The sequence below is a fragment of the Diceros bicornis genome, chromosome 11 (assembly GCF_020826845.1).
Source record: "Diceros bicornis minor isolate mBicDic1 chromosome 11, mDicBic1.mat.cur, whole genome shotgun sequence".
In the NCBI taxonomy this organism is placed as follows: Eukaryota; Metazoa; Chordata; class Mammalia; order Perissodactyla; family Rhinocerotidae; genus Diceros; species Diceros bicornis.
Genome location: NC_080750.1, coordinates 12,377,911 through 12,405,631, shown reverse-complemented (window position 1 = coordinate 12,405,631; position 27,721 = coordinate 12,377,911). Strand labels below are relative to the sequence as shown.

Genomic DNA, 27,721 nt, shown 5'->3' with positions numbered 1-27,721 from the left:
AGCTTTTAACATTGTGTAAATTTCAGGTGTACATCATTATATATCAGTTTCTGTATAGACAGCATCGTGTTCACCATCAATAGTCTAGTTTTCATCCGTCACCATACATATGTGCCCCTTTATCCCTTTTGCCCTCCCCCCAGCCCCTGAAGACCCAATTTTTTTTTTTTATTGATGTTTTAATGGTTTCTAACATTGTGAAATTTTGGGTTGTACATTTTTGTTTGTCCATCACCCCATATATGACTCCCTTCACCCCTTGTGCCCACCCCCCACCCCCACTTCCCGGGTAACCACAGTCCAGTTTTCTCTGTCCATGTGTTGGTTTATATTCCACATATGAGTGAGATCATACAGTGTTTGTCTTTCTCTTTCTGGCTTATTTCACTTAACATAATACGCTCCAGGCCCATCCATGTTGTTGCAAATGGGACGATTTTGTCTTTTTTTATGGCTGAGTAGTATTCCATTGTATATATATACCACATTTTCTTAATCCAATCGTCAGTCGAGGGACACTTAGGTTGCTTCCACTTCTTGGCTATGGTGAATAATGCTGCAATGAACATAGGGGTGCATAAGCCTCTTTGGATTGTTGATTTCAGGTGCGTTGGATAGATTCCCAGTAGTGGGATGGCTGGATCATAGGGCATCTCTATTTTTAATTCTTTGAGGAATCTCCATACCGTTTTCCATAGAGGCTGCACCAATTTGCATTCCCACCAGCTGTGTATGAGGGTTCCTGTTTCTCCACATCCTCTCCAACATTTGTTGTTTTTTGTCTTGGTGATTATAGCCATTCTAACGGGCGTGAGGTGGTATCTTAGTGTTGTTTTGATTTGCATTTCCCTGATGATTAGTGATGTTGAGCATCTTTTCATGTGCCTATTGGCCATCTGTATATCTTCCTTAGAGAAGTGTCTGTTCATTTCCTCTGCCCATTTTTTGATTGGGTTGTTTGTTTTTTTGTTGTTCAATTGTGTGAGTTCTTTATATATTATGGAGATCAACCCCTTGTCAGATGTATGTTTTGCAAATATTCTCTCCCAGCTGGTTGGTTGTTTGTTCATCTTGATTCTGGTTTCATTTGTCTTATAAAAGCTCTTTAGTCTGATAAAGTCCCACTTGTTTATTTTTTCTTTAGTTTCCCTAGTCTGGGTAGGCATGTCATCCGAAAAGATTCCTTTAAACCCAATGTCAAATAGTGTGTTGCCTATATTTTCTTCTATGAGTTTTATAGTTTCAGGTCTCACCTTCAGTTCTTTGATCCATTTTGAGTTAATTTTTGTGAATGGCGATAGCACATGGTCCACTTTCATTCTTTTGCATGTGGCTGTCCAGTTTTCCCAACACCATTTATTGAAGAGACTTTCCTTTCTCCATTGCATGTTCTTAGCACCTTTGTCGAAAATTAGCTGTCCGTATATGTGTGGTTTTATTTCTGGGCTTTCAATTCTGTTCCATTGATCTGTGTGTCTGTTTTTGTACCAGTACCATGCTGTTTTGATTACTATTGCTTTGTAGTATGTTTTGAAGTCAGGGATTGTGATGCCTCCTGCTTTGTTCTTTTTCTTTAGGATTTCTTTAGCTATTCGGGGTCTTTTGTTGCCCCATATAAATTTTAGTATTCTTTTTTCTATTTCTGTGAAGAATGTCATTGGGATTCTGATTGGGATTGCATTGAATCTGTAGATTGCTTTAGGTAATATAGACATTTTAACTATGTTTATTCTTCCAATCCACGTGCATGGGATATCTTTCCATTTCTTTATGTCATCGTGGATTTCCCTCAATAATGTCTTGTAGTTCTCATTGTATAGGTCCTTCACCTCCTTGGTAAGATTTATTCCTAGGTATTTTATTCTTTTTGATGCAATTGTAAATGGTATTATCTTTTTGAGCTCTCTTTCTGTTAGTTCATTATTAGCATATAGAAATGCAACTGATTTTTGTAGATTGATTTTGTACCCTGCAACTTGGCTGTAGTTGTTGATTGTTTCTAACAGTTTTCCAACAGATTCTTTAGGGTTTTCTATATATACAATCATGTCATCTGCAAATAGTGAGAGTTTCACTTCTTCGTTACCTATTTGGATTCCTTTTATTCCTTTTTCTTGCCTAATTGCTCTGGCCAAAACCTCCAGTACTATGTTGAACAGGAGTGGTGAGAGTGGGCAGCCCTGCCTCATTCCTGTTCTCAGAGGAATGGCTTTCAGTCTTTCCCCGTTGAGTATGATGTTAGCTGTGGGTTTGTCATATATGGCCTTTATTATGTTGAGGTACTTTCCTTTTATTCCTATTTTATTGAGAGTTTTTATCATAAATGGATGTTGTATCTTGTCAAATGCCTTCTCTGCGTCTATTGAGACGATCATGTGGTTTTTATTCTTTGTTTTGTTGATGTGATGTATCACGTTGATTGATTTGCGGATGTTGAACCATCCCTGCGTCTCTGGTATAAATCCCACTTGATCATGGTGTATGATCTTTTTTTTTTTTTTTTTTTTTGGTGAGGAGATCAGCCCTGAGCTAACATCCGCCAATCCTCCTCTTTTTTTTTTTTTGCTGAGGAAGACGGCCCTGGGCTAACATCGGTGCCCATCTTCCTCCACTTTATATGGGACGCCGCCACAGCATGGCTTACCAAGCAGTGCGTCGGTGCACGCCCGGGATCCGAACCAGCGAACCCCGGGCCGCCGCAGCGGAGCGCGCGCACTTAACCGCTTGCGCCACCGGGCCGGCCCCCTGATCTTTTTAATATATTGTTGTATTCGGTTTGCCAATATTTTGTTGAGGATTTTTGCATCAATGTTCATCAGCGATATTGGCCTGTAATTTTCTTTCTTTGTATTGTCTTTGTCTGGTTTTGGTATCAGGGTGATGTTGGCCTCATAGAATGATTCAGGAAGTGTTCCATCTTCCTCTATTTTTTGGAATAGTTTGAGGACGATGGGTATTAAATCTTCTTTGAATGTTTGGTAAAATTCACTGGAGAAGCCATCTGGTCCTGGACTTTTATTTTTTGGGAGGTTTTTGATTACTATTTCGATCTCTTTACTTGTGATTGGTCTATTCAGATTCTCCATTTCTTCTTGGTTCAATTTTGGGAGGTTGTATAAGTCTAAGAATTTATCCATTTCTTCTAGATTGTCCAATTTGTTGGCATATAATTTCTCATAGTATTCTCTTATAATCCTCTGTATTTCCATGGTATCCGTTGTAATTTCTCCTCTTTCATTTCTAATTTTATTTACTTGAGCCTTTTCTCTTTTTTTCTTAGTTAGCCTGGCTAAGGGTTTGTCTATTTTGTTTATCTTCTCGAAGAACCAACTCTTTGTTTCATTAATCCTTTCTACTGTTTTTTTGGTCTCAATATCATTTATTTCTGGTCTGATTTTTATTATTTCTCTCCTGCTGGCTTTGGGCTTTGTTTGTTCTTCTTTTTCTAGTTCTGTTAGGTGTAATTTAAGGTTGCCTATTAGGGCTTTTTCTTGTTTGTTAAGGTGGGCTTGTATCGCTATGAGTTTCCCTCTCAGGACCGCTTTTGCTGCATCCCATATGGTTTGATATGGCATGTTATCATTTTCGTTTGTTTCCAGATAGTTTTTGATTTCTCCTTTAATTTCATCAATGATCCATTGGTTGTTCAGTAGCATGTTGTTTAATCTCCACATTTTTGTCACTTTCCCAGTTTTTTTTTCCTGGTTCATTTCCAGTTTCATAGCCTTATGGTCTGAAAAGATGCTTGTTATGATTTCAATCTTCTTAAATTTATTGAGGTTTGCTTTGTTTCCCAACATATGGTCTATCCTAGAGAATGTTCCATGCGCGCTTGAGAAGAATGTGTAGTCAGCTCTTTTTGGGTGGAGTGCTCTGTATATGTCTACTAGGTCCATCTCGTCCAGTTTTTCATTTAAGTCTAATATTTCTTTATTAACTTTTTGTCTGGATGATCTATCCATTGCTGTAAGTGGGGTGTTAAGATCCCCTACTATTATTGTGGTGTTGTTGATTTCTCCTTTTAGGTTTGTTAATAGTTGTTTTATGTACATTGGTGCTCCTATGTTGGGTGCATATATATTTATAAGTGATATGTCTTCTTGATGGAGTGTCCCTTTTATCATTATATATTTCCCTTCTTTGTCTTTCTTAACCTGTTTTATCTTGAAGTCTACTTTGTCTGATATGAGTATGGCAACACCTGCTTTCTTTTGTTTGCCATTAGCTTGCAGTATTGTTGAAGACCCAATTTTTAAAGAATGTAGAATATATTTATATAGCCAACTTAGATGCAAACATTATTTTAGCCAAGCGTCACAGCTCTTTTTCAAAGAATGGAAAATACTGTTGTAGTAAGACTTTTTTTTTTTCAGGTTGAATAGTAATGTAATTATCTTAAAGGATATAAAAAGTTGACATATGAAGGGAGTCTCGTAACTCAAGCTTAAAAGTTGAAGCAGCATAAAACACTGCATAAAAAAATATAATAAACTGAGATGCCTAGTTTATGACAAACTACTTCTCTAGACCAGTGCTGTCTAGTAGAAATGTAATGTGAGCCACATATACAAGTCATATATGAAACTTTAAATTTTCTAGTAGCCACATTAAAAGATAAAAACCAAAGAGGTGAAATTAATAATATATTTTATTTAATTCAATATATCCAAAATATTATCATTGCAAAATATAAAAATTGAGATATTTAATATTGTTATTAATTATCTATAGAGAGAATATATTTAGTATTCTCTTTTCATACCAAATATTCGAAATCCTGTACATGCTGTACACATCTCAGCTCAGACTGACTACATTTCAAGTGTGCTCTAATAGCCACATATGGCTAGTGGCTACTGTATTCGACAGCAAAGTTCAAGATTATTTCTTAAATTCCATTCCAAAGATTTATGAAACTTTTCAGCAGCACTTTCAAGGATGCATTGACAATTATTCTTGTTAGGAAGGTGTTAAATCACTTGGGGCTTTACTTTAAAACCTGATTATATTAATTAGGCATATTGAATTTTTATAATCGTATCAGTACATGGAAAAGTGGAAGTAAGAATTATTTAAATATCTGATTCTTCTCCATGACTATTACTTTTTACAGTTTCAGGATGTGACATAATCCTAAACTTTACTTAAATTTTTAAGTGGAACCCACAAGAGGATATTCTCTAGGTACAATATATAAAAAGCCTTCTGAACATTAAAGATATGTGATTATTTAAGATTGAAAATGGAAAGTCTCACGGAATCACAGGAAATTATTAGTATTATAGATCAATAGTAGGTGGCTGTATAAGCTACATCACCTTTGTTGAATTTTTCAGTTTTTTCAGCCGATATAGTTAAGAAAAATTACTTTCTATAGTGCAAGGTTGTCAGAGCCCAACTGAGGGCTACTAGAATGTTTGGGCATCTTATAATTTCCTGTAATTTTATAGGAGTAAATGGGAGGTTATATTTTAAATAGGCAGTCACTAGAAAATTCCAAGTTTTTGAATATTAACTTCTCTAAACTCGCATTCAAGTACAGGTCTTGTATCCAATGGAAGGCTTTCAAGTTTTGGTCAAAAAATTAAGGTGAGAGTTGTTAAATGTAAAAGTTTTTCCCTTTGAGCAGTGAGGTGCTAGCACAAAGTGGGTAGTGAGTTGAAGCCAGAGTTGGGAGTCTTGGCAGATAAAAGGAAAAAAAGATTCAGAGTTTTTGCAAGAGGGATTGTGGAATCCAGGCCTGGTAAGAAGGTTAAGTCATAAGCAGAGTGAGATTGAAATGAAACGAGTGGGGACAAAGGATAAAAGTCCAGAGGAGCTGAAGGATTGCAGGGCTGTAAAACTGTAAAGATAGGCGGTAGTAAAGTATGAGATGCTTGAAATCAAGATTTCAGAAACGTGTAGTATTTGATGAATGGCGATCTGGGTCTTACTTTGAGAGTGGGTGGCTGAGATGGAGTGGAGACTACGCTCACTGCAGGTGAGGAAGCTAGGGAACTACAAGGTAAAGGTGTTGAAAACTAGGTCATCAAGAACACTGTAAGTAGTGGCAGAAGAGGAGTGAGCGAGGTGCTATAATCTTCAGTGAGAAAGAGGAAGTAACCAGGAGGTGGGTCGGGTCATTTATTCTTGGTCAGTGGTTCTCAACTGGGGACAATTTGCACCCTAGGGGGACATGTGGCAATGTCTGGAGATGCTTTTGGTTGTCACAACTGGTCTGTGTGTGTGCGTGCTGCTGGAATCTAGTGAATAGAGCACAATGCTGTCCTGTGCAAAGAATTATCTGGCTTCAAATGTCAGTAGTGCTGAGGCTGAAACTCTGCTCCAGGTGGATGTTATCAGAATCAAGGTATGTTGGTTGAAAAACAGGCTGAGAACTATCAATCTAGTAAATGTTTCTATTTTAATTAAGTTTCTTATGGAAAAAGACATATACATTAAAAATATACATCCATTCACTAAATCACAGATGTGCTGCATTCCTACTTAACAGGGCATCACTGTTCTAGGTGTTTAAGATTTATCCATGAATGGTAACAGATACAGATCCCTGCCCTTGAATACCTCTTATTCAAGCAGGGGGAGAGAGAGGACAATACACATAATAAAGACTAAATTAGACAGTCTGCTAGAAAGTGGTAAACGCTAAAAAAAAAAAAAAAAAAAAGTGGGCTGGCCCCGTGCCTTGGCGGTTAAGTGTGCGCGCTCCGCTGCTGGCGGCCTGGGTTCGGATCCCGGGCGCGCACCGACGCACCACTTCTCCGGCCATGCTGAGGCCGCGTCCCACATACAGCAACTAGAAGGATGCGCAACTATGACGTACAACTATCTACTGGGGCTCTGGGGGGGAAAATAAATAAAATTATAAAAATAAAGAAATGAGAAAAGATAATAAATATATGTTGCCCTGAGAATACGGTTTGGTTTGCATTCAGTTCACAGGAACGGGGAGTACAGTGGATGGTGCTGAGTGCTCTGAGGGATACAAAGATCGGACATGGTTTCTGCCCTCGTGGAGTTCCACGATGAACTAACCACCTGGGAAATGATAGAAAAGTGAAGACAGCAAATACAGGACAATAATTTTGCCCTATGCTCTTTGTTCCTGGTTTGATCCTTTTTCATTTGGTGGGGAAATTACAGGTTAATGATTAGCTCTTATTTCCACTCATCCTCATTTGCTCCTTCTCAGAAAATACTTAATAAGACAGTAACCTAAACAGTGAAATGAATGAAGAAAAGAAATGTTACTATGGGTTTCAAGTATAGGACCCCAAGCAGTGGGGTCAGAGAAATGAAATGGAAAGAAAGGTTAAGTTTACAGGAGGGGCTAATGATTTGGAAGAAAGGCTTACAGTATCTCTATTAACGTTCCTTGCTGACAATTACCAATTTCCAGCGTTTGAAACAAGCCTCTCATCAGCCCTCTCTGCCTCTCAGGTATGGTAACAGCACCAGGAACTACGCTGTTCGGGTTGGGGACTATCATACTCTGGTGCCAGAGGAGTTTGAAGAAGAAATCGGAGTCCAGCAGATTGTGATTCACCAGGAGTATCGACCCAACAGCAGTGACTACGACATCGCCCTGGTTAGACTACGAGGACCAGAAGAGCAGTGTGCCAGATTCAGCAGCCACGTTTTGCCGGCCTGTTTGCCTCTCCGGAGAGAGAGGCCACAGAAAACAGCCTCCAATTGTTACATAACAGGATGGGGAGACACAGGTAATGCACGTAATACAAAGGAACAAATGAGATCTGGGGATTATCCTACATTTGGGTGTACAGTGAGTAGTAAAAGCTTAAATGGGTTCAGGCTTGGTTATTTAGAAATTCTGCAAAGTGTGAGATGCATGCATGTAGACTGGGTTCATATCCTGAGGGTACTATTGGTTCAGATTAGAATTTGAGCAGAAACTGAGAGAACTTAGCTGCCTGTGGAGTTTAAAGGGTAGAAAATCCTATAATTGTAGTACCCCCCGACTAGTGGGGCGACAAAGTAAGAGATTTGGGCCTGGTTGTATTTTAAAAAGCTTTCCCAGATGACTGTGACGTAGCCGCCCCAGCAGAGGACTTTGTGTTTGTTGTAATGGAGCCCTTTATCAAACTGAATCTTAGGGTGAATTCCTAAATATAAAATTGATAAAAGCAGAGGTGCTGAGGTTGAAGTGGAGGGATCCAACCCACTCAAGTTTCTCCTTCATCCCTCGCCTTCCCATTCTTCCCATCTCCCAGTCGCCAAGCAAGTTTCACTTATGGTCTCCTCAGGAGAACAGCTTTCTGTATTGTCTTGCTATAGTTGAATCAGTGTACATCAGCAGATGCTGCTCAGGATGCTTCTTGAAACAACAGATCTAGGTCTCACCTGGATTAGGTGCTTGATTCACAAATGGCTATTGAATAGGGCAAAATGAAAGGTTGTCTGCTCTCCTTTAAAAATTATTACACTGATAACTGTACTCTTGAAAAGAGCATCAAATAAGTATTTCTACAGGTGATAATTTCAATAAAGTTTTTAGTAATATATGTGTTCATTTTATCCCATACTACATTAAATCGGGACTTTAGACTTACACTTAGCAGCAAAAATGTAGAACATTTGTAGCACATATGGAATACTGAGAAGGCATCAAGGAGCAATCCTGAGATAAACCATAAAAAGAAACAAACATTTCCTGGATGGTTTAAAATCAGGTGAGTAAATGCCTTCTCAGTAAACTATGCTGACATGTGAGGCAAATCAAGTCTCGGAGAAGGCTAAAGTATGTTAGAATTATGACTACTTCAACAGGGTAGGTCCAATCACTGTGCTTTAGGCACCAAATCTGAATAGAAATGACCAACCAAGTACTTTTTACAGAATGTTTTATTATTGACGAATTATTCCAGGTGAGTATTTAGGACCAGAGAATGGTGGAAGTAAGATCTAAGAAAAGGAGCTCATGGAGGACACTCAATTATACACTTAAGCCACTATGTGGCTTACCAGTAAATAGAGTACACTAACATCCAGTGGTTAAAGCCTGTTTGTATACAGGAATGTTTTGTTTCTGAATCATCTTTATGAAATACCATATTTCTATTTAGGATAGGTATTGCTACCTTATATGCTTATGATTAATCCTAAAAATTCAATGACGTAGATAAATCTTAAGAGGAGTGAATATGCTAATGCAAAACCAGCATGAATGCATCCTCAGCTTGTTAATATACAGAATTCAAATGCTAAAGCTTGCACAAATATGCTTTCTTTAGATTACCTTTCTCTACAGTCAAGTACCTAAATGTTACTAAGTTATTCCTCAAAAACATTCAGTAGTGGGGCCGGCCCGGTGGCGCAAGCGGTTGGGTGCGCGCGCTCTGCTGCGGCGGCCCGGGGTTCGCTGGTTCGGATCCCGGGCGCGCACCGACGCACTGCTTGGTAAGCCATGCTGTGGCGGCGTCCCATATAAAGTGGAGGAAGATGGGCACTGATGTTAGCCCAGGGCCGTCTTCCTCAGCAAAAAAAGAGGAGGATTGGCGGATGTTAGCTCAGGGCTGATCTCCTCACAAAAAAAAAAATAAATAAATAAAAAAATAAATAAAATAAATGAATAAATTAAAAAAAAAAAAAAACATTCAGTAGTGACAAATAGATTAGTGAAGGCTAAGGAGTGTGGTAAGTACAAACATTGAAAAAGGCAGCTAATGATATTATATACCATTTAGTTATCACTCATTTAAACTAATGCCACAATAGGGCTTTTATTTTCAATACTATTAAATGTTCATTAAACTGTGAAATGTAGCTCTTTTCTGTAAGATCTTTAGCTGGAATCTGACTGACGTATTTCGTCTGAGCAGGACGAGCCTATTCAAGAACTCTGCAACAAGCTGCTGTCCCCTTACTTCCCAAGAGGTTTTGTGAAGAACGTTATAAGGGTCGGTTTACAGGAAGGATGCTGTGTGCTGGAAACCTCCTTGAACACAAACGTGTGGACAGCTGCCAGGGAGACAGCGGAGGACCACTCATGTGCGAGCGGCCAGGAGAGAGCTGGGTTGTGTATGGGGTGACCTCCTGGGGCTATGGCTGTGGAGTCAAGGATTCACCTGGTGTTTATACCAAAGTCTCAGCCTTTGTACCTTGGATAAAAAGTGTCACCAAATTGTAATTCTTCATGGAAACCTCAAGAGAAAATAGTATTTCAAGAATCTGTTGGAAAACTTTTAACTCCCATTATTAGCACTCAGCCAGAGATGACAACTCACGGAGACTGAGATCCATGATCCTGCTTTGTATTGTGATAAAAAATTGTGTACTCCTTTGCTGCTTCTGAGAATTTGTGATGTGAACGTTTTTGGTTAAACACTTCAGTGAAATACTAATACCTTTAACTAGCATTTGCCTACTCAAATTAGTTTCACTGGATACTAAATTCTTTTATTCTCATTTGAGCCTTACTTATTTCTTTGCCAATTTCTCAGCATTCTCGAGATTATTGTGTATCAATTGTGCAATAAGGCTGTTTTTACATTTATTTGGATTGAGAACTCATAACTGAATATGGTATATGGATTCATATTAAGTGCCCACATTTGACATACAAAATACCCTTTACTACAATTAAAATAGTGCCATTTTCTGTTTATGTAATTTTTAAGCTCAAAATTCTTTTCAAAAGGCTGATATTTTCACATTATCTATCTCTGTAGCCTTTGTCAAGTGACGAAATTAACAGCCACAAAGGTAAAGGAATTCCATTATAAACCTAGACTGGAATTGGATCAACATCTCAATACATTCCTGAATGAAGTTGCTGTACCAAGCACTATGGCAATCATCAGAGAAAAATACATTCTAGTATGTATGTTACTATCAAAATTTGGAATAATTCCTGGTAACATAATAAAGATTACCTTCAAGTTGTTGGATGCACAACCTAACTTACCCACCTTATTTAACATTACCTACTGATTACTTTTAACCACTTCAAACTTATAACTTGGTAAAATAAGAAATGTTAACTTAGCATCATGCTCCATGTTTTCTGGACTATGATGTAAGAGTGCCATCTATGGCAACCTTCTGGTAATTTGAGTTAGAACTGTCAATTTGTAAGACTATCCTGACACAGTCCCATCTAATAAAAATACACTATTAAAATGCTTTCCCTGCCAATACACTGGGGAAAAGCTCTAAAACAACTTATTTGTTTCAACTGATTTAATTCATACATCAGTTACATAATGTGCTAGGCACTGCATTAAGTGCTTATAGGCCTAACTGTCAATTTACAAAAGGCTGTAAGACTTTATAGTATCCCTAGTTTTAGAGGGCGAGGTCAGACAGCTGGTTAAAAGCTTTGAATCCAAACTCCACTAGAGCCCCAATGCTGACAACAGTATTGTTTTTCCCTGGCCATGCTTCTCCAGTCTAAAGGGAAATTTTCCCTCTGGCTATTTCCCAAAGAGCTGCTTCCTCTACACCCTTTCAAGACATTCTTGGCAGCAATGCAAAATCTTTGTCCAAATATAAAAAGTATCCCCCCCAGGATACTTGAGTAATCCATATCAGATATGAGAATGGTTACTATTATCATGAGTCCTTCCCCAAATCCCAGGTAGTTTCAACAGTTCTTGTATATTGAAGGGATAGAAGCATAACAGGTGAAGAGGTTGGCCTGAACTTCAGGATTAAGAGTGGCTTAAGTAATCCTCTTAAATGGCTAAGTCACCACAGAGGGACTTGACCCTCTTTCCCCTTCTGCATCAAATTGTGTCCTTTTTGTAAATCCTCAGCTTGGTAAAAAAACTGGTGCTAACCTAAAGGTGCTTTCTAACTTACTACTGTGCAGAACTGCAATGCTACGCCAGGTAGAATGGCATTCCAACTTTCCTAAAAGCTCTTAATTTTGATAAAGGAAAAACTTTTTAAGCATTTACATCTAGAGATGGTAGAGCTACAGACAGCGCAGGCCCGTGCTTAATTTTGATAAAGGAAAAACTTTTTAAGCATTTACATCTAGAGATGGTAGAGCTACAGACAGCGCAGGCCTGCACAAGGGCTTGGGAAAATTATGCAATACATGAGAAACTCTTTCTTGAAACCTTCTCACAGGCTGCCCTTAAAATTTAACTCCAGTGCAAGCAACACTGATATTGAAATTTTAACTAGACCAGAAATTGACAAAAAGGACAGAGTTAACAGGTGACCTAGTTTGCTCCCCTTTGAGGTACAATACTTGGTCCATAAAATATGCCTAATATTTATTATAGCTCATTTTTTCTTGTTAAAATTTAAGTGTGACTTTTAAAAGACATGAGTGTTCAGTGCACATTTGTGTAAATAAAGTGCATAGCTTTGCACCTTGTATAGTTGCCTTAATCTTTTGTGTGGTATAAAATGGCTGTGCTCTCTTCCTTAGGGGTAACCTGGTTTTTATGCACAAGAGTTTTCCCCAAATGCTGTAATAGCTCACAATGATACTCACTCATACTACTTCCAATGAACTCGCAACAGCAGAAAGGGAGTCTGCCTACCATTTGTAATTGCCTTTCTACTTATTCATCAGTCAAGGAACACTGATTATCCAGATGAATCAAACACTTTAATTATAACAAGGAAGCACTCACTTATTCTCTACTTAAATACCATACTTACTTCAAAATAATATTCAGGACTATACTGAAAACACTGCCCTGAGAGTTTCCAGACACTGTTCACCACACTCAATCCCCGAGCTGTTGAGATTTAAAACGTCTGGCAGCGCACTGAAAGATGCTAAGTCTTCACCCATATCACTTGGGATTTGATACCTGCAAAAGAAAACCAGCTTTATAAAACTGTGTATTTACCTCACCGTGCTGAGATCTCAGCAGCGATTTCTGTTACTTTCTATTCAGTTGGCTCTTTACTCTTTCAAACTACAAAATGCCAGCAAAGTGGGCCAATGTTGGCCTTCCAATTCCTTAGCACTAAGGGTTTCAGATTAACTCCGAAATATGAATACAAAAGAACGTACCTGCTTGTTTTCCGTCATTCATCGGAACAATTAGTTCAGCTTCCTGGAAACATGTGAACAATAGTTAGATGTATGCCCAATAATCCAGCACCCTCCAGGTTTTCAAAAGTGACTGTTACTTGTGCAAGTCAGAATCTGATACCAATTAAATGGTGACAGCTTTGCCAATAAACAAGAATATGCTCTTCCATGGCTAGGAAGGGAGACTGCCACAGCTGACAGGTCCCAAAGACACATGGAGATTCACGATCCCAGAACTGATCAGCAAGGACAACTACAGATACTACTCACCACTGTATCAAACTGTGGCGAGCATCAGCATGCGGTGTTACTACGTAACACTGGCGGAGACTGAAGATGAGCACGTGACACCCAAAGTGGAACTAACGACCTTCTTCCCCGGAGCCATCCGGCGCACCGAACCTGTGCCCGAGGCCGGTGCTCGGCCTTCACTCAGCGCCCAGCGCCCCACGTGGCCGCCGCGCGACCTAACGAACTCGTAAGTCCGCTCAGGCTAGTGAACCTACAAGTTTTCAAAGCTAACCTCGATCTATCAGTACTAAACTCTTGATTCGCCCTCATTTCCACTAGGCCAAAAAGTTCTGTCCCACTGATCATTTTAGTGCACAAAACAGCACCCCAACACGAACCTGCGCTCTACGCCTCCGGGACGTAAAAGGTCAGGTCGTTCCGCGCACGCGCTCTTATAGAGCCGCTGACGCTCTTCCGGGGCACGCCGCGAGGGGCGGGGCCTGCACGCCTTCTCCCTCTCCGCCCCGCCCCGGCTCCACCCCTTCCGTTGGCCACCTCCTTCCTGACGGGCCCTCCCTTCTCTCAGCGTCTTCCCCACCTCCCCGGCGCATCCTCTAGGTCCGGGCCGCTCACCTGGCCCCCGATTTAGACGCATGCGCATACGGGGGAACCAAAAAGCTCTCGCGAGACCATGAAATCCGGAGGCTCTCGACTTCCGGTTTACTGAGCCAAGCGAAAAGGTTCTGTTGTTGCCCGTTTAGTGTAGTCATTTTATAAGTCACCATTGTTTCCGGAACGCTAGGTTAGCTAGTTCTCTGCTTCTTAGCCTTTGGGTGTGTTAGTTTATACGGAACCAGCTGCTGTTGTTGTCTCTGCTAATAAGCTCTCCGCGGTCTCCGTCTTCGCTGGAATTGCTGTTCCTGAAGCGCAGGCGTCGAGTCTGCGCTCAGTGGTTGTGTTTTGGTGTCTTTGGTCTAATCTCTGGGGAGTATTTGCACTCCAGCCTGAAAGCCTCGCCAGAAGGATCTATAAACACAAGATTAGAGAAGGGAAGGATGGCAGTCCCGAGGAGCGGGCGGGCGGGAGGCCCGCTGGGCCGCGTGTGTGCACGAGCCGCCCCTGGGCTCCTCCGACTCCCGCGAGCGGCCTCGGGACTGCAGCTCCCCTGCTGAACGGGTCTGGAGGGGGCCATCAAGCAAAAGGAAGAGCTACCCCTTGTGAAGTGCAGTTACAAACGTCTAGGATTAGTTTTAGTCTTAGACACGTGCTTATTAAATGCTACTAAATTTATTTTCCATTTTCCTTTTTATTTTTCTCCGCTATCAAACAAAAAGGACGCAGGTGAAGCTTTTACTTAGTGGACCATTCGGGGCAGTACGTTGCAGCCATTGCTCTCAGGGAAGATGGTCTCAAGAGGTCTGGTGACTAAAGTGCTACAGCAGAGATCCACAGAAGCTTCAGGAAATCGCCACATACTTTTTTAGGGGGGGGGGAAGAATTAATAAGGGCAGAAACTGGTGTTATGGTTAGGGTTGGAATGGACAAGTTTATAGGAAATAAATTTTAATTTGAAAGAACTAGAGCTGTTTTTAAGGCTGCCCTTATCTCACCCTCTCTTATTTTCTCTCACTTCACCTGATTTCACTCACTAACCAACAGAAAGAGCTATTCAGTAAGGAGGCTTAAATACCGAGTCACATTGGGAGTTCTGCCAAATTAGATCTTTTAGAATCTCTAACTCATCATCTGTATTATTTTGCTAGGGCTGTAGTAACAAAATACCACAGACGGGGTGGCTTAAACAGCAGGAATTTATTTTCTCGCAATTCCGGAGGCTAGAAGTCTGAGATCAAGGTGTCCACAGGTTTGTTTCTTCTAAGACCTCTCCTTGGCTTGTGGATGGCCCTCTTCTCCCTGTGTCTCCACATCGCCTTGCCTCTCTGTATCCTAACCTCTTCTTATAAGGACACCAGTCCTATTGGATTAGGGGCTATCCTAATGGCCTAGTTTAACCTTAATTACCTTCTTAAAGATTTTGTCTCCAAATACAGTTATAGTCTGAGATACAGGGGGATTAGGACTTCAACCTATGAATTTTGGGCAGTCACAACCAGCCCGTAACACCATCCACTTATGCTAAGCTATAAAGTCTTACTGCAGATTTTCAAATGAATATTTCCATTGGGTTAAGGGGCTAAAACATGGATGAATGAGTGTGTGTGTGTATATGTTCATGTACATGCACACCCACATTTTTTATGCTGTTTTCTCCATCTTGAATTAGAATATCTTCCCAACTACTTACGTCTGTCGAAATTTTACTCAGTTTTGAAAGCTTTGTTTAAATATTACTTGTGCTATGAAATTTGTTATTACTCTAAATTTTATTTTTCCTTTGTTGATACACTGTAGTACTTAACTTGCATTTTTCTTGTGGAATCTTTATTATAAACTCCTTGTGGTGAAAGATTGTATTTGACTCTTTATTTGAAGTGCCTAGTAGAGTGACTTGCATTAAATGCATTAAATAATGCAACTCAGTTGCATTATTGGATGCTTTGAGGTACTCAGTATATATTTCTGGAATTGAGAAAGTTTTATGTTTATTTTAAAAAGCCATTTCTCTCCAGGAGGTGGAGTTAATCCCCCTTCGCTGCCCCAACACCAGCTTGAGTGTGGGCTGTGCTTAGTGACTTGCTTTCAAAGGGTAGGGTAAGGCAAGAGGGGGAAAGCATAACTTTACAGTGGAGAGCTTGAGCAGATGCTACCTAGGCCAAATGATCAATGTTAACATCAGTGATAAGTCACATGACAGTGTTGTATCCTGCTAAGATGTGAGGAGAACACTTCATCTCCCTGTGCGTTATTCTTGCCCAAAGCCCTAACCCCAGTCTAACCATGAGAAAAACAAAATCAAATTGGTGGACATCCTACAGATTTTTTAACTAGCACTCAAAACTGTCATGGTCATGAAAAACAAGAAACCTCTGCGAAACTGTCAGACCAGAGGAGACAAGACATAATGACTAAATGTAATGTGGTATCCTCAAGCAGAAAAGGGACATTAGTGGAAAACTGGTGAAGTGTGAATGAAGTGTGGATTTAGTTAATAGTAATGTGCCAATGTTGGTTTCTTAGTTGTGACGGGTGTACATGGTATTGTAAGATGTTAACAAGAGGGGAAATTGGATGAGGGGTGTGTGGGAACTCCCTGTACGATTTTTGCAACTTTTCTGTAAATCTAAAACTATTTTAAAATAAAGCTTAATAAAAAATTCAATCATAACTTTACAGTCTATTGTATTTTCATTTTAAGACAAGTGATGCTTTAGTGATGGTTTCTGTCTACTGTTAGTGTAATTGTGGCTGAGATGGCAATATTTCTAAATTTGTGGGGATTTGAGATCAAACCTAATACTATTCAAGCCAAATCTTTGAGACTTAGAATACTCAGGAGAGAGAATGTGGTAATAGAAGAATTAAAAATTGATTGTAAATAAAGGCTGGTTAAGGATTTTAAAGGTAGAATGCAAGGTGAAGCTGTTAGAACTGATAAAATGATGGTGGGACAATATTTCAATTCTGCATTTGATACGTGAATGGAAACAGCTCATTATAGATTCCTCATTCTTCAACTCTGCTACTTCTGACTACTCTGTTTCCTTTTTCCATTTGTGGTTTTAGTATAGAAACTATGGTAATCATCAGAAACAAAATCAAGATAACAGCACATGCCTCGTGAATGGTGGGATGAAAGAGAAAATATAGTCAGGAAATGGCCTGTGGGCTTATTTTCATTTTAAAATACTTAGGGAACCTAAAGTTGCAGTCAGTGTACTAGCAATGCGATCCTGCTGCTTGGAAGATTGTAATAAAAGTGCAATGTCTAGAAGAGAGGAGATGAGAATTCTCCCCTATCTGTACTGGGATATTCTTTTGAGTTCTGAACCCTTTGTGCATTTGTTAAACATTTACAAGACTCCAGCAAATGTTTATTGAGCAGACATAGCCCTTGCCTCAGAACCACAATGGGATCGAGTGACTTATAGTCAGTGATGTCACAATTTTTCCAAATTATTCAAAGCTCAAAGCCTAGAAGTTAGCTTTGATTTCTTCCTATCCTCCATTTTCTATTTTTAGTGTATTTCTGTGTTAGTCAATGTATTAGTTATCTATTGCTGTGTATCAAATTAGCCTAAAGCGTGGTGGCTTAAAACAGTAAGCATTTATTATCTCCCGTAATTTCTATGGATCGGGAATCCAAGGGCAGCTTAACTGTCAGTGTAGCTCCTGAGGTTGCAGGCTGGGTGTTGACTGGGGCTGCCAATTCCTCTTCCAAGGTGGCTCACCCGCCAGCTTGAGAAGTTAATGCTAACTGCTGGCAGGAGGCCTCAATTCCTCAGCACATGGATCTCCGTAGGACTGCTTGAGTGTCCTCATGATGTGGCCGCTGGCTTCCCCCAAAGCGAGTGGTCCAAGAGAGGAAGTCCCAGTGCCTTTATGAGAGCCTAACCTAGTCTGAGAAGTTACACACCATCCCTTGTTAGCAGTGAGTTATTAATTCCAGCTCACACAAAAAGGGAGGGAAATTAAGATCCATCTCTTAAAGTGGGGAATATAAAAATGTGTTGACATAAATTAACACTGCCACAGTCAGAATGGGTGAGGTTGTGTTGCATTTACAAACAATCCAAAATCTTTATGGCTTAAGACAACAAAGGGGTTTCATCTCATGCTCTCGCCCAGTTTAGAGACTCAGGCTAATGAGGGCTTCACCATTTGTAATGTTTCAGGCAACATGAAGGGAGAAGGGAAGCTAGAGAATCACACACTTGTTCTTAAAAGCTTTCATTCTGAAGTGACACTTGTGTTGCCTTGTATTTCATGGACCAAAGCAAGTTGCATGGCCACACCTAACTTCAAAAGGGTGGGGAAATGGAACCCTACCATGTGCTTAGAAGAAAGAGAATCAGAAATATCAGTGAACAGCACTAATGATGTCTACAGTTGCTGTGTTATAACCTTTCTTACAATTATTTTTTACCTTTTCCTTTCCTTTTCTCTATTGTCATGCTACTAGTCTAAGACAACATGTCTGAGCTGTCTCCCTACTTTTCTAATTCCCCCTTTCCAATCAACTGAGTATATTCCTGAAGATTAAATTTCCTGAAATACCGTTTTCTCCATATTAGTAACTTGCTAAAGAAACTATAATGGCTTCCCTACTGATTATCAGGTCAAATTCCTAATCCCTGGCCAACATACAATTTATGTTACACTTAGCAAGTCCATTCCCATTTTTGTTCATGGTATTTCATGGCATAGACTGTACTTCCTATTCTTCCTCTGCATTCATTAAGACCCGTCTCACTTCTTATTTATTTTTTCTGGGAATCTTTCTTCTAGTACATCAATGAATATTGGTCTCTTCCCTTTCTTGCTGTCTTTAATACTTATTCTTTGTGCCTTATGTTTCTTAAAATTTTCATCAATAAATATTTAATGAGTTCCTACTACATGCCTGACCCTGTGCTATGTGCTGGGGCAAGAACAGTCAACAAAACAGACAAAATTTTTATTCATGAAACATTTTAGTGGTGGCAAATAGACATAAATAAGAGTATTAGAGTTCTATCAGAGGAGCAGAACTACTGGGAGATAGATATAGTGTAAGGTTGAGTCACCACTGTCAAGTGGAGAAAGCAAGGAAAACTGGCAACTATAAGGATGAACTGGAATCCATGGAATGGACTGGAATCTGCATTGACCTCTCACTGGTTCCAAGGCTTCAACTTTGATGATGGAAGTGATCTGCAGGAGAAGCTGATACTCTTTGTCACAGACCCAGTTGTTACTGAAATTGAAAGAGAAGATCTGGCAGGAGTTGAGGAAGGTACGGACCTGGCTGTTGCCCCGCACCTACCTGATGAGCTAGCAGAGAAGTGACAACACGCATGATCTGCATCATTGCCTCATGCCCTACAGTGACTTTCCAGGTGTTTAGAGTATGTGACTGCTGCTTCACTTCCAGCTACTGGATCTCAAGCAAAATGTCTCTTGTGGGCCATGCTAATCTGGAAATATTCAGGAAAGCAAATGGAAATGTAGTACTAGCTTAGCTAAGTTGACAAAATGGAAATCAACCACCATTAAATAAATTATATGGTATGTTAAAGTCAGTAAGTGCTATGGAGAAAAATAAAACAAGAAAGGGGAGGAGAAATATTTGAGGGGTAGGAATTGTAATTTCTAAAAGGGTGTTCAGGGAAAGTCTCGCTGAGAAGATGACATTAGATCAAAGACGTGAAGAACGTGAGGGAGTGAAACACACAGCTGTCTGGAAGAAGAATATTCTAAGCAACCAGTGCTTCCCGAATAGCACCATACCTGTGTGGTAGACAGTCTCTTACAAGGCTCCCAGTGATCCCCACCTCATGTTACTCCCTCCCTTATGTAATCCCCTACCCTTGAGTGGCAAAATGATGAGATGTCACTTCTTAGATTAGGTTATAAAAGACCCTGACTTGTGTCTTGTACCACTCTCTCTCACCTTTCTGGATTGCTTGCTTTGATGAAGCAAGCTGCTGTTTTGGAGAGGCCTATGTGTCAAGGAATGAAGAGTGGCCTCTAGCCAGCATCCAGTAAGGAACTGAGGCTGTCAGACCAATAGCCCTTGAGGAACTGAATCCTGTCAACAACCAGGCAAGTGAGCTTGCAAGTGGATCCTTAACCAGTCAAGCCTTGAGATGACTACAGTCCCAGCTGTTGATTGCAGCCTGTGAGAGACACTGAGGCAGAGAATCCAGCTAAGCCGTATCTGGATTCCTGACCTACAGAAAGTGTGTCAGATAATAAATATTGTTTTAATTCAGTAAATTTTGGGATAATTTGTTATTCAGCAATCAATAACTCATATACTTGGCATGTTCAAGGAACAAAAATGAGACCAGTTTGGCTATAGTGGGGTAAGCAAGTGAAGTTAGAAAGGCAATAGCAGGCTATCCAAGGCCTTATAAGTTGTACAGTTTTAGTTTTTTTTTTGGAGTAACTCGATAGCCATTGGAGAGTTTTGAGTAGAGAAGTAACATGATCTGGCTTAGGATTTACATATTCTGTCTCAGAGTCCTGTTGAGAAGAGACACAGAGTAGTGGTGGGGATAGGGTTGGAGCAGGGAAACCAGTTAGGCTATAATACAAATGAGATTATGGTCTGGGCTTAGTGGTACCAGTGGAGGAAATAAATGGTTCAATTCTGAATTTATTTTTATGGTAGAGCTGACAGTATTTGATGACATATTGGATACAAGATATCAGAGAAAGGGATATATAGGATATAGGAAAAATGACTCCAAGGTTTTTTGATTATTTGCTGAGATGAGGATGACTCAGGGGTAGCAGTTTTGGGGGGAGGAGTTCTCAGGAGACAGTTTTGTACATGTTAAGCTTGAGTGCCTTTTAGGCATCCAAGTGGAATTGGTGAGGAGGGGGTTTGATATATCAGTACACAGTTCTGGGGAGAGGTCTGGCTGGAGAAACAAATGTGGGAGTTGTCAAAGTACAGGTCGTACTTAAAGCCGTGAGACAGGGTGTTAATACCAAAGGACAAAGTATAGATAGAAAATAGAATCAAAGACTGAGCCCTTGGACATATCAACATTTATCTATCAGGAAAAATAGCAGGAACCAGTGAAGGAGATTGAGAAGCGAGGTAAGGAGAAAGCCAGTGGAGTGTGGCATCCTGAAAGTCAAGAAGCAAGTTTTTCAAATGAGAGGGAGTGATCAACTATTCCTGCTACGAGTAAGATGGGGGTTGAGAAATGACCATTGGATTTAGCAATATGGAGGTCACTTGTTAAGAACAGTTTCAGAGAGAATGGGAGAAGAACTGGAGAGCATGGATTTGGATAACTCATCTGAGGAGCTATACTATCTACAGAGGGGAAGAGAAATGGGGCAGTATCTGGAGAGGAGTGTGGGATCAAGAGTGGATTATTTTTTAAGCATTGGATAATGTAAAGCATGTTTGTATTCTGATGCGAAAGACCCAGTGGAAATGGAAAAATTGATGATGCAGAAGAGATTTGGTGAATTGCTTGGTTAATGAGGTAAGATGTACACAAAAGAGGAGTTAGCCTAAGACAGTAAGTAGTTCAGGCTGTTCATCTGTAGAAACAAGCGTGTATGGATACAGATGCTGGTGGGTGAGTGAATGTGAATGGCGTGAACTTTCAAATGTTTTCTTCTGTTAATTTTTCCCCAGAGTAATAGAAAGCAAGGTCATCAGCTGAAAGTGATGATTAGGGCGGGAGTGTTGGATATTTGAGGAGAGAAGAGAAGGTATAGTTAGGAGATAGTGTGAATAGACTAAGAAATGTAATAGGATTCCTGGGCCACATTAGGGGCCCACTTAAGTTCTTGTAATGAGTTTAAATTCATTTAAATGAAAAAATTAGCATGACTGTATATTTTCTCCACATCAAGCTCAGCTGCGTAGGTGTAGGTATGGAGCTGACAGAGAGTTGGGATTAACTAAGGTTGGGGTTTGCCAAGAGAGTAAACAAATCGAGAGAAGGGAAAGGGAATGTATGCAAGGGAGTGGGTCTATTGATTTGTCATGGAAGGTAAACGAGACAGGGAGGGATGATAACACAGGAGAATAGGGAGGGACATTGAAAATGTAAGTAGGATTGATGGATTTTGAGGTGATGTTGGGCCAAAGGAATTTTGGAGCTGAGGTGCTAGAGGAAATGACACCATGAAATATCTATAATGTATACATTATATTTATTGGGAAGTTTAGCAAGCGACATGCTGAGCCTATTATGATTTATCGTGACAAACTGTGGGGTTGCCCAGGTGTTCTGTGATCTGAACTTGGTATCCAGCACCTCACGAGTGACTGCCTGATTTCGTTGTAGAAACCTGAACGTTGGTGAGCTGTTGCACTCATATTTCATTAAATATTTCACATCTCAAAAGCTTAACTTTTTTTTCTTTCCTTCCCAGATAGCTTGTGATCCTTGATCCTTGGTTTAATCTACTTACTAATGAGGCCTTTTTTTTTTTGGCTTGCATGCCTTTACACAAAAGAAGATGGTATATTTAACATTTAATATAGGAATATACTATATTAAAATGGAAGATCTTATTACTGTTTTAGAGTATTTATAAATTTATATTTGTAAAATGTCTAATGCTTTTATACTAGACATATTAAAATAATTTGAAATTTTAATGATCACTTGCTAAAATTCTCTTTACTTGTTTTTCTTTTTCTTTATTTCCCCTCTATAATATATTTTATAGAGGTTTCATGATGTCAAACATTTACTCTAGTACTCAGATCCAAAATCCCTCTGACCTACCATCCATAAGGATTATAAATATTTATATTAGTGAAAAGATTAGCTTATGTTTATGTAAAACTTAATGGAACGAAAATTACAAGAAGCATCCAATTTTTATGAGGCCACTAGGTGGCTCTGGTACCCTATTATTTAGATCTGTGGTTAACCCCTAGAAGGTTTTGAATTACAATACATTCATTTATTATTGTATATGAATGTATAAATGAATGTGTAAAAAATAACACGAAAATGTTGGCTCTACCAACCTACCCTGTGGACTCCAGTTTTATATAATAAATATCTATAGTGAATATTGAAAACCTTAGATTCTACTAGAAAGGAACAACTTTCCCCAGACACAGATTCTAAGAATATAATTGAACTACCACAGACCTTTTTTATATGCAAACTTGATGTAGATGTTTTTTAAATAGTAAATTAATCAAGTAGAGATTTAATTCATTTCCTGTTGTCTGAAGTATTTAAGTTGATACATTTTTAATGTGAAGTATATCACCGTAGACAGTGATTCTGTTGGAGAAGTGAACTGTTTCTTCCCAATCTACCAGAGGGCAAGGACGCAATCAAATTCATCTTACCTGTGGCAGTACTCGGTACATCCTCAATGAATGTTTGTTAAGTGAGGAAGCTGGGATGATAAAATTGAAAAAAAATTTCTGGGAAATTATACACAATATTCAAAAGGGAAAATGAATTGCAGGTTACTGTATTAAAGCAAAAATTACAAATGTTTTTTGGCCTTAGGTATATCTTACCTCTGTCTCTGCCAAAACTTTTAAATTGGGGTTTTTTTTTTTTCCTCCTGTGGGAATATATTTCAAATTTTATAATGGAAATTATTTCACAAAGAAAATTTTATGACAAACTTTGGAACTGATCCCTGTTAGTCAATATTTACAATTGGAATAGATCTTCATTGTCTTGAATCTCAGTATTAGAGGTTTATATTCTTCATGAGACAGTAAGGACTGTATTGATTAATTTCTATTTGATCCTCAAAGAACTGACAGGACTTTTCAAAGCTCTCTAAAAAATTTTAGCTTGATCTGACTCTAGAAAAATCTTATCCCTTTTTTTGGGTGAGGGAGATTAGCCCTGAGCTAACATCCGATGCTGATCCTCCTCTTTTTTGCTGAGGAAGACTGGCCTTGGGCTAACATCCGTGCCCATCTTCCTCCACTTTATATGGGACGCCACCACAGCATGGCTTGACAAGCGGTGTGTCGGTTCGCGCCTGGGATCCAAACCCGCGACCCGGGGCTGCTGCAGCGGAGTGCGGGCACTTAACTGCTTGCGCCACCTGGCCGGCCCCAGAAAAATCTTATTCTTTTTTTAGAAGTAAAATAAAAGACTTCAGATGGTGTATAAGAATACTCCAATTTGATATATAAGATGTTTTGGTGGTTAGTTATTAATTCTATTCAAGTAAATTTATAGAAAAAAAAATAGAATTAGAACCAGAGAAATGACTTTTATATTTCTCTATTTTAAAGCCCTTTTATTTGTATGATAATTTATGTAAATGGACAATGTGTCTTAGAAATCAGAAGGATCTTAAAAGAAATCCCTGGAATTCAGTAAATTTGATAAAAGCAGTAAGAATTTTTGAACACTCATCATTCTTTAGGGCACTGGACAGTAATGACTGAGAGGGTCTAAGAAGGGAAATTATATGAAATGAGTGGACACAAAGGGGTTCTGCAAATAACAGTTATTTGATATTATTACCTCAGGGAGGCAATAATAATATTAATAGCTAATATTTATTGAGTACCTTATGTGCTCATTAATTAACTCATTTCATCCTCACAACAATTGTATGAGGATGTACTATTATCTCCGTTTAACAGACGAATAAATTGAGGACAGAGAAATAACATAATTAGCCTAAGGTTAGATCTGGCATTTGAGTGTAGTCTGACTGGCTCCGAGTCCACATTCTTAACCAGTGTTGTGTTGTAGAGGAAGAAGAATGACATTAGGTATAAGATAAATATAAATCTGGGCCCAAGTCTTTGCCTTTGCTTCTTGTGTGACCTTGGGAAGGTTATCTATCCTTTCCAAACCTGTTTCTTCATCTGTAAAAGGAAGCTAGTAGTATCTTCCTTTTAGTATTGTTGTTAGGCTAATTTCCAAGGCTTGTCTGATAAATAGAAAGCACTATTTAAAGGTTAGGGGTTTTTTTGGTCTTACATTTAAAAATTATTTTGATAATTTTAATTTTTTTTAGGAATTCATTATTTTTTATGTCTGAACTTGTTTCTTGTTATTTGGAAGAAAGACAGAACTGTAAGTCTTTGTATGATTGGGGAGATATATATCTTTGTAATAAAATTTATTGATTTGTAAAAAGTTATAATTTTTTATAACAGTTAAATGTAAGAAAATATGCAGTGTTAAAACTACCATTTTTTGCCTTTCTTCCTTCCCCAGTTATTTATTAAGTTAATTAATTCATTCAACAAGTATTTATTGAGCACCTGTTATATGTCAGAGACTAGACACATAGCTGTGGGGATACACTGATGAAAGAAAACAGACAAATACACCTGCCGTCTACAAGCTTATTTGAGTAGAAGACAACAGATGTAATAAAATCAATAAATTATATAGTTAGTTATAAGATTATAGGTGCTATGGTAAAAGAAAATTATATCAGGATACTGGGAATCAGGAGTGCAGAGGAGGGGGGAAAAGGGTGGGATTTTATGTAGGTTGTTGGCGTTGGCCTTTTTGAAAAGATGGCATTTGAGCAAAGACCCAAATAAAGTGCAGGACGTAGCCATGTGGCCATTTGAGGGAACGTCAGCACAAAGGCTCTGAGATAGTCAGCAAGGAAGCCAGTGCAACTGGTGCAGGATGAGAGAGGGAGGAAGAGGACCTGAGGTCTCAAAAGCAATGGATGTCACATCATGTAAGGCTTGTACTCTGACTGAAAAGGAGAGCTGTTGCAGGATTTTTAACAGAAGAGTGCTCTGACTTAATTTGTAAAAAGGTTACTTTGGGTGTTGAGTTGACAATATATTCTAGGGACCAGGGATGGAAGCAGAGAAGATATCCGTGGTAAAGATGATGTCATCTTAGAACAGGGTGGCAGCAGTGAAGCTGGTGAGAAGTGGTTGGTTTGGGATAGAATTGAAGATAGAGCCAACAGGATTTTCTGACGTTGAATGTGGGGTGTGCTAGTCAAAAGAGTGACAGTCCTAACATATTCACAGGTTCTGCCCCCGCTCAAGGCAATATTATCCAGGGGCATGACTCAGGGTGTGTCCACCACAGGAAGGCACAGATCAAAATCTGCAGTTGTGCTCCATCTACAGACTCAAGCCTGCTACTTCACTGTGCCTACCCCTGGCTCTTCTTAACTGAGGCAGAGTCTATCAGTAGCCTCTACCCTGCCTGTTTGCTCTTTTTCCATGAGTCTCCATTGTTGCTAATTGGACCTAGGATATAATGGTTATCTAGTGGGTATAAATTCCATAATCCACAACCTGTGCTGAAATGTAGCTATCTTTAGTTTTCAATAACTATCAAGATATGTTTCATCACTTTAAGTATTTTTAAGTCTATTTTAGGTAAACCCAGTCAAATTCAGGATTCTTCTCTCACTTTTTTCCCAAGGTGGTCATGACAGTGGACATGCGATAAGACAGTAACATCTGGGCCTCAGCCATGATCTGTGCTCTGCTGGCACTGGATGATCTTCATCGAGTTGAGTCTTTGGTAAGTGGCCTCTAGCTTCCAGGGTCTGGGCTCCTCCTGTGCCCTCTAGTCATCAGTCTGTGCAGGTCATTAGATATCCTCCTGGTCCCAGCTGCCTGGTCCCTTTAGATCTAAAGATCTATTCTTAGTGATTTCTGCAGCTTCCAAGAAGAATGGAACTTCTGTGTGTTCTCCTGTGCCGCTGTGGAACCTGTGCAGTCTTAGGCCATATATGCCTAGAACACCATGTACTATTTTTACTATTTTGCTCCCACACCATTGGTGGGCAGAGCACATAGAGGATGTTGCTGCTTTACAAAGACTTAGATGGAAAGTAGGACACAACTTTCTCTACTCTTGGATCCTCAGTCTTCAAGAAAATCTCTCATCTTTTCATTTTCAGGACTCAGTTTGGGGGCAAGTAGGAAGGGCAGAGGGAGAAGAAACCCATACACATGTCTACCTCTCTTCTCCCTTTCCTGTATGGGAGATCAAAATTGGCCACCCTGAAATATATCTCTTTACCTTGATTATTTTCTCTGATGGACGTTTGACCTCCCCAAACTGCCTAAAGGAATTTAACTCTGGATGTAGACAGACTGGCAGGGTCCTCGCTAAGTCCATTCTTAACAAAGTTCTGTTTACCAAATATTTACATTTATAAAGGTATCTCCCTCTGTGTAGTGGGAAGAGGTGGGGGATGACCTTATCTGTGAAAACTCTTATCAGGACGGAAGAAGAAAACTTTTAAATCTACATACTCTTGATTACTACACTTCCTGTCTCTCCAGCCACATTCTCTATAGGTGGCCCTGTAAAGCATTGTCTGACAAACATTTACATTTCCCTCACCTTGTGAATTGTCTTCTTCCCCTCTGAAATCCCAACCACCACCCACCCCTGACATCCTCTTTTGTCTTTAGCTGAAGATGGTATTTAAGATGAGAATCTCTGCTATTGTGTTGAGAAACTCAGTTTCCCTGGTTTCTCCCATGTATACATGTTATTAAACCTGGTATTATTTTCTCCTGCTAGCCTGTCTTTTAATGATTTGGCCAGCCAGAAGAACCTTAAGGGAACGGGCGGAGGGGGATTCTTCCTCTTCCGCGACATCAGTATTCCTTCATCTCCAGCCAGGCAACTTCCAGTCTGGGAGTGGAATGGGAAGGTGGTAAGAGGTGTAGTCTGGCTTTCCTTTTATTTTTTTTTCTAGTTTATTGTTTATGGTGTAAGTCTTGGCTTTTGGTACTTAAATTACTTCCAACTCCTATGCCAGTGGCTCTCACACGTTTTAGTCTCAGGGTCCCTTTACATTTAAAAAATTTATTGAGGACCCCAAAGAGCTTTTGTTTGTAAGAGTTATATCTATCAATATTTACTGTATTAGAAATTTAAATTGAGG

The 27,721-nt window shown here is 39.5% G+C and overlaps 1 protein-coding gene and 1 non-coding gene across 3 annotated transcripts in view; one reads left to right on the top strand and one right to left on the bottom strand.

Annotated features, from left to right (window-relative positions):
- The window catches only part of PRSS12 (serine protease 12), an 80,118-nt gene extending 68,176 nt beyond the window's left edge, over positions 1-11,942 (top strand). The window contains exons 12-13 of one of the 2 annotated variants that reach the window (XM_058549964.1): positions 7,441-7,721; positions 9,840-11,942. In XM_058549964.1, the coding sequence (XP_058405947.1) occupies positions 7,441-7,721; positions 9,840-10,147 (589 nt within the window). In that variant the 3' untranslated portion in view covers positions 10,148-11,942. Of the gene's footprint in view, positions 1-7,440; positions 8,575-9,839 lie in introns of those variants that run through there. The other variant, XM_058549963.1, reaches the window with a different exon arrangement.
- Positions 11,943-13,107: 1,165 nt separating this feature from the next.
- Positions 13,108-13,238, bottom strand: LOC131411645 (small nucleolar RNA SNORA24). Its single transcript, XR_009221626.1, has one exon. It is a non-coding gene; the product is annotated as a small nucleolar RNA SNORA24 (small nucleolar RNA).
- Positions 13,239-27,721: the final 14,483 nt, after the last annotated feature.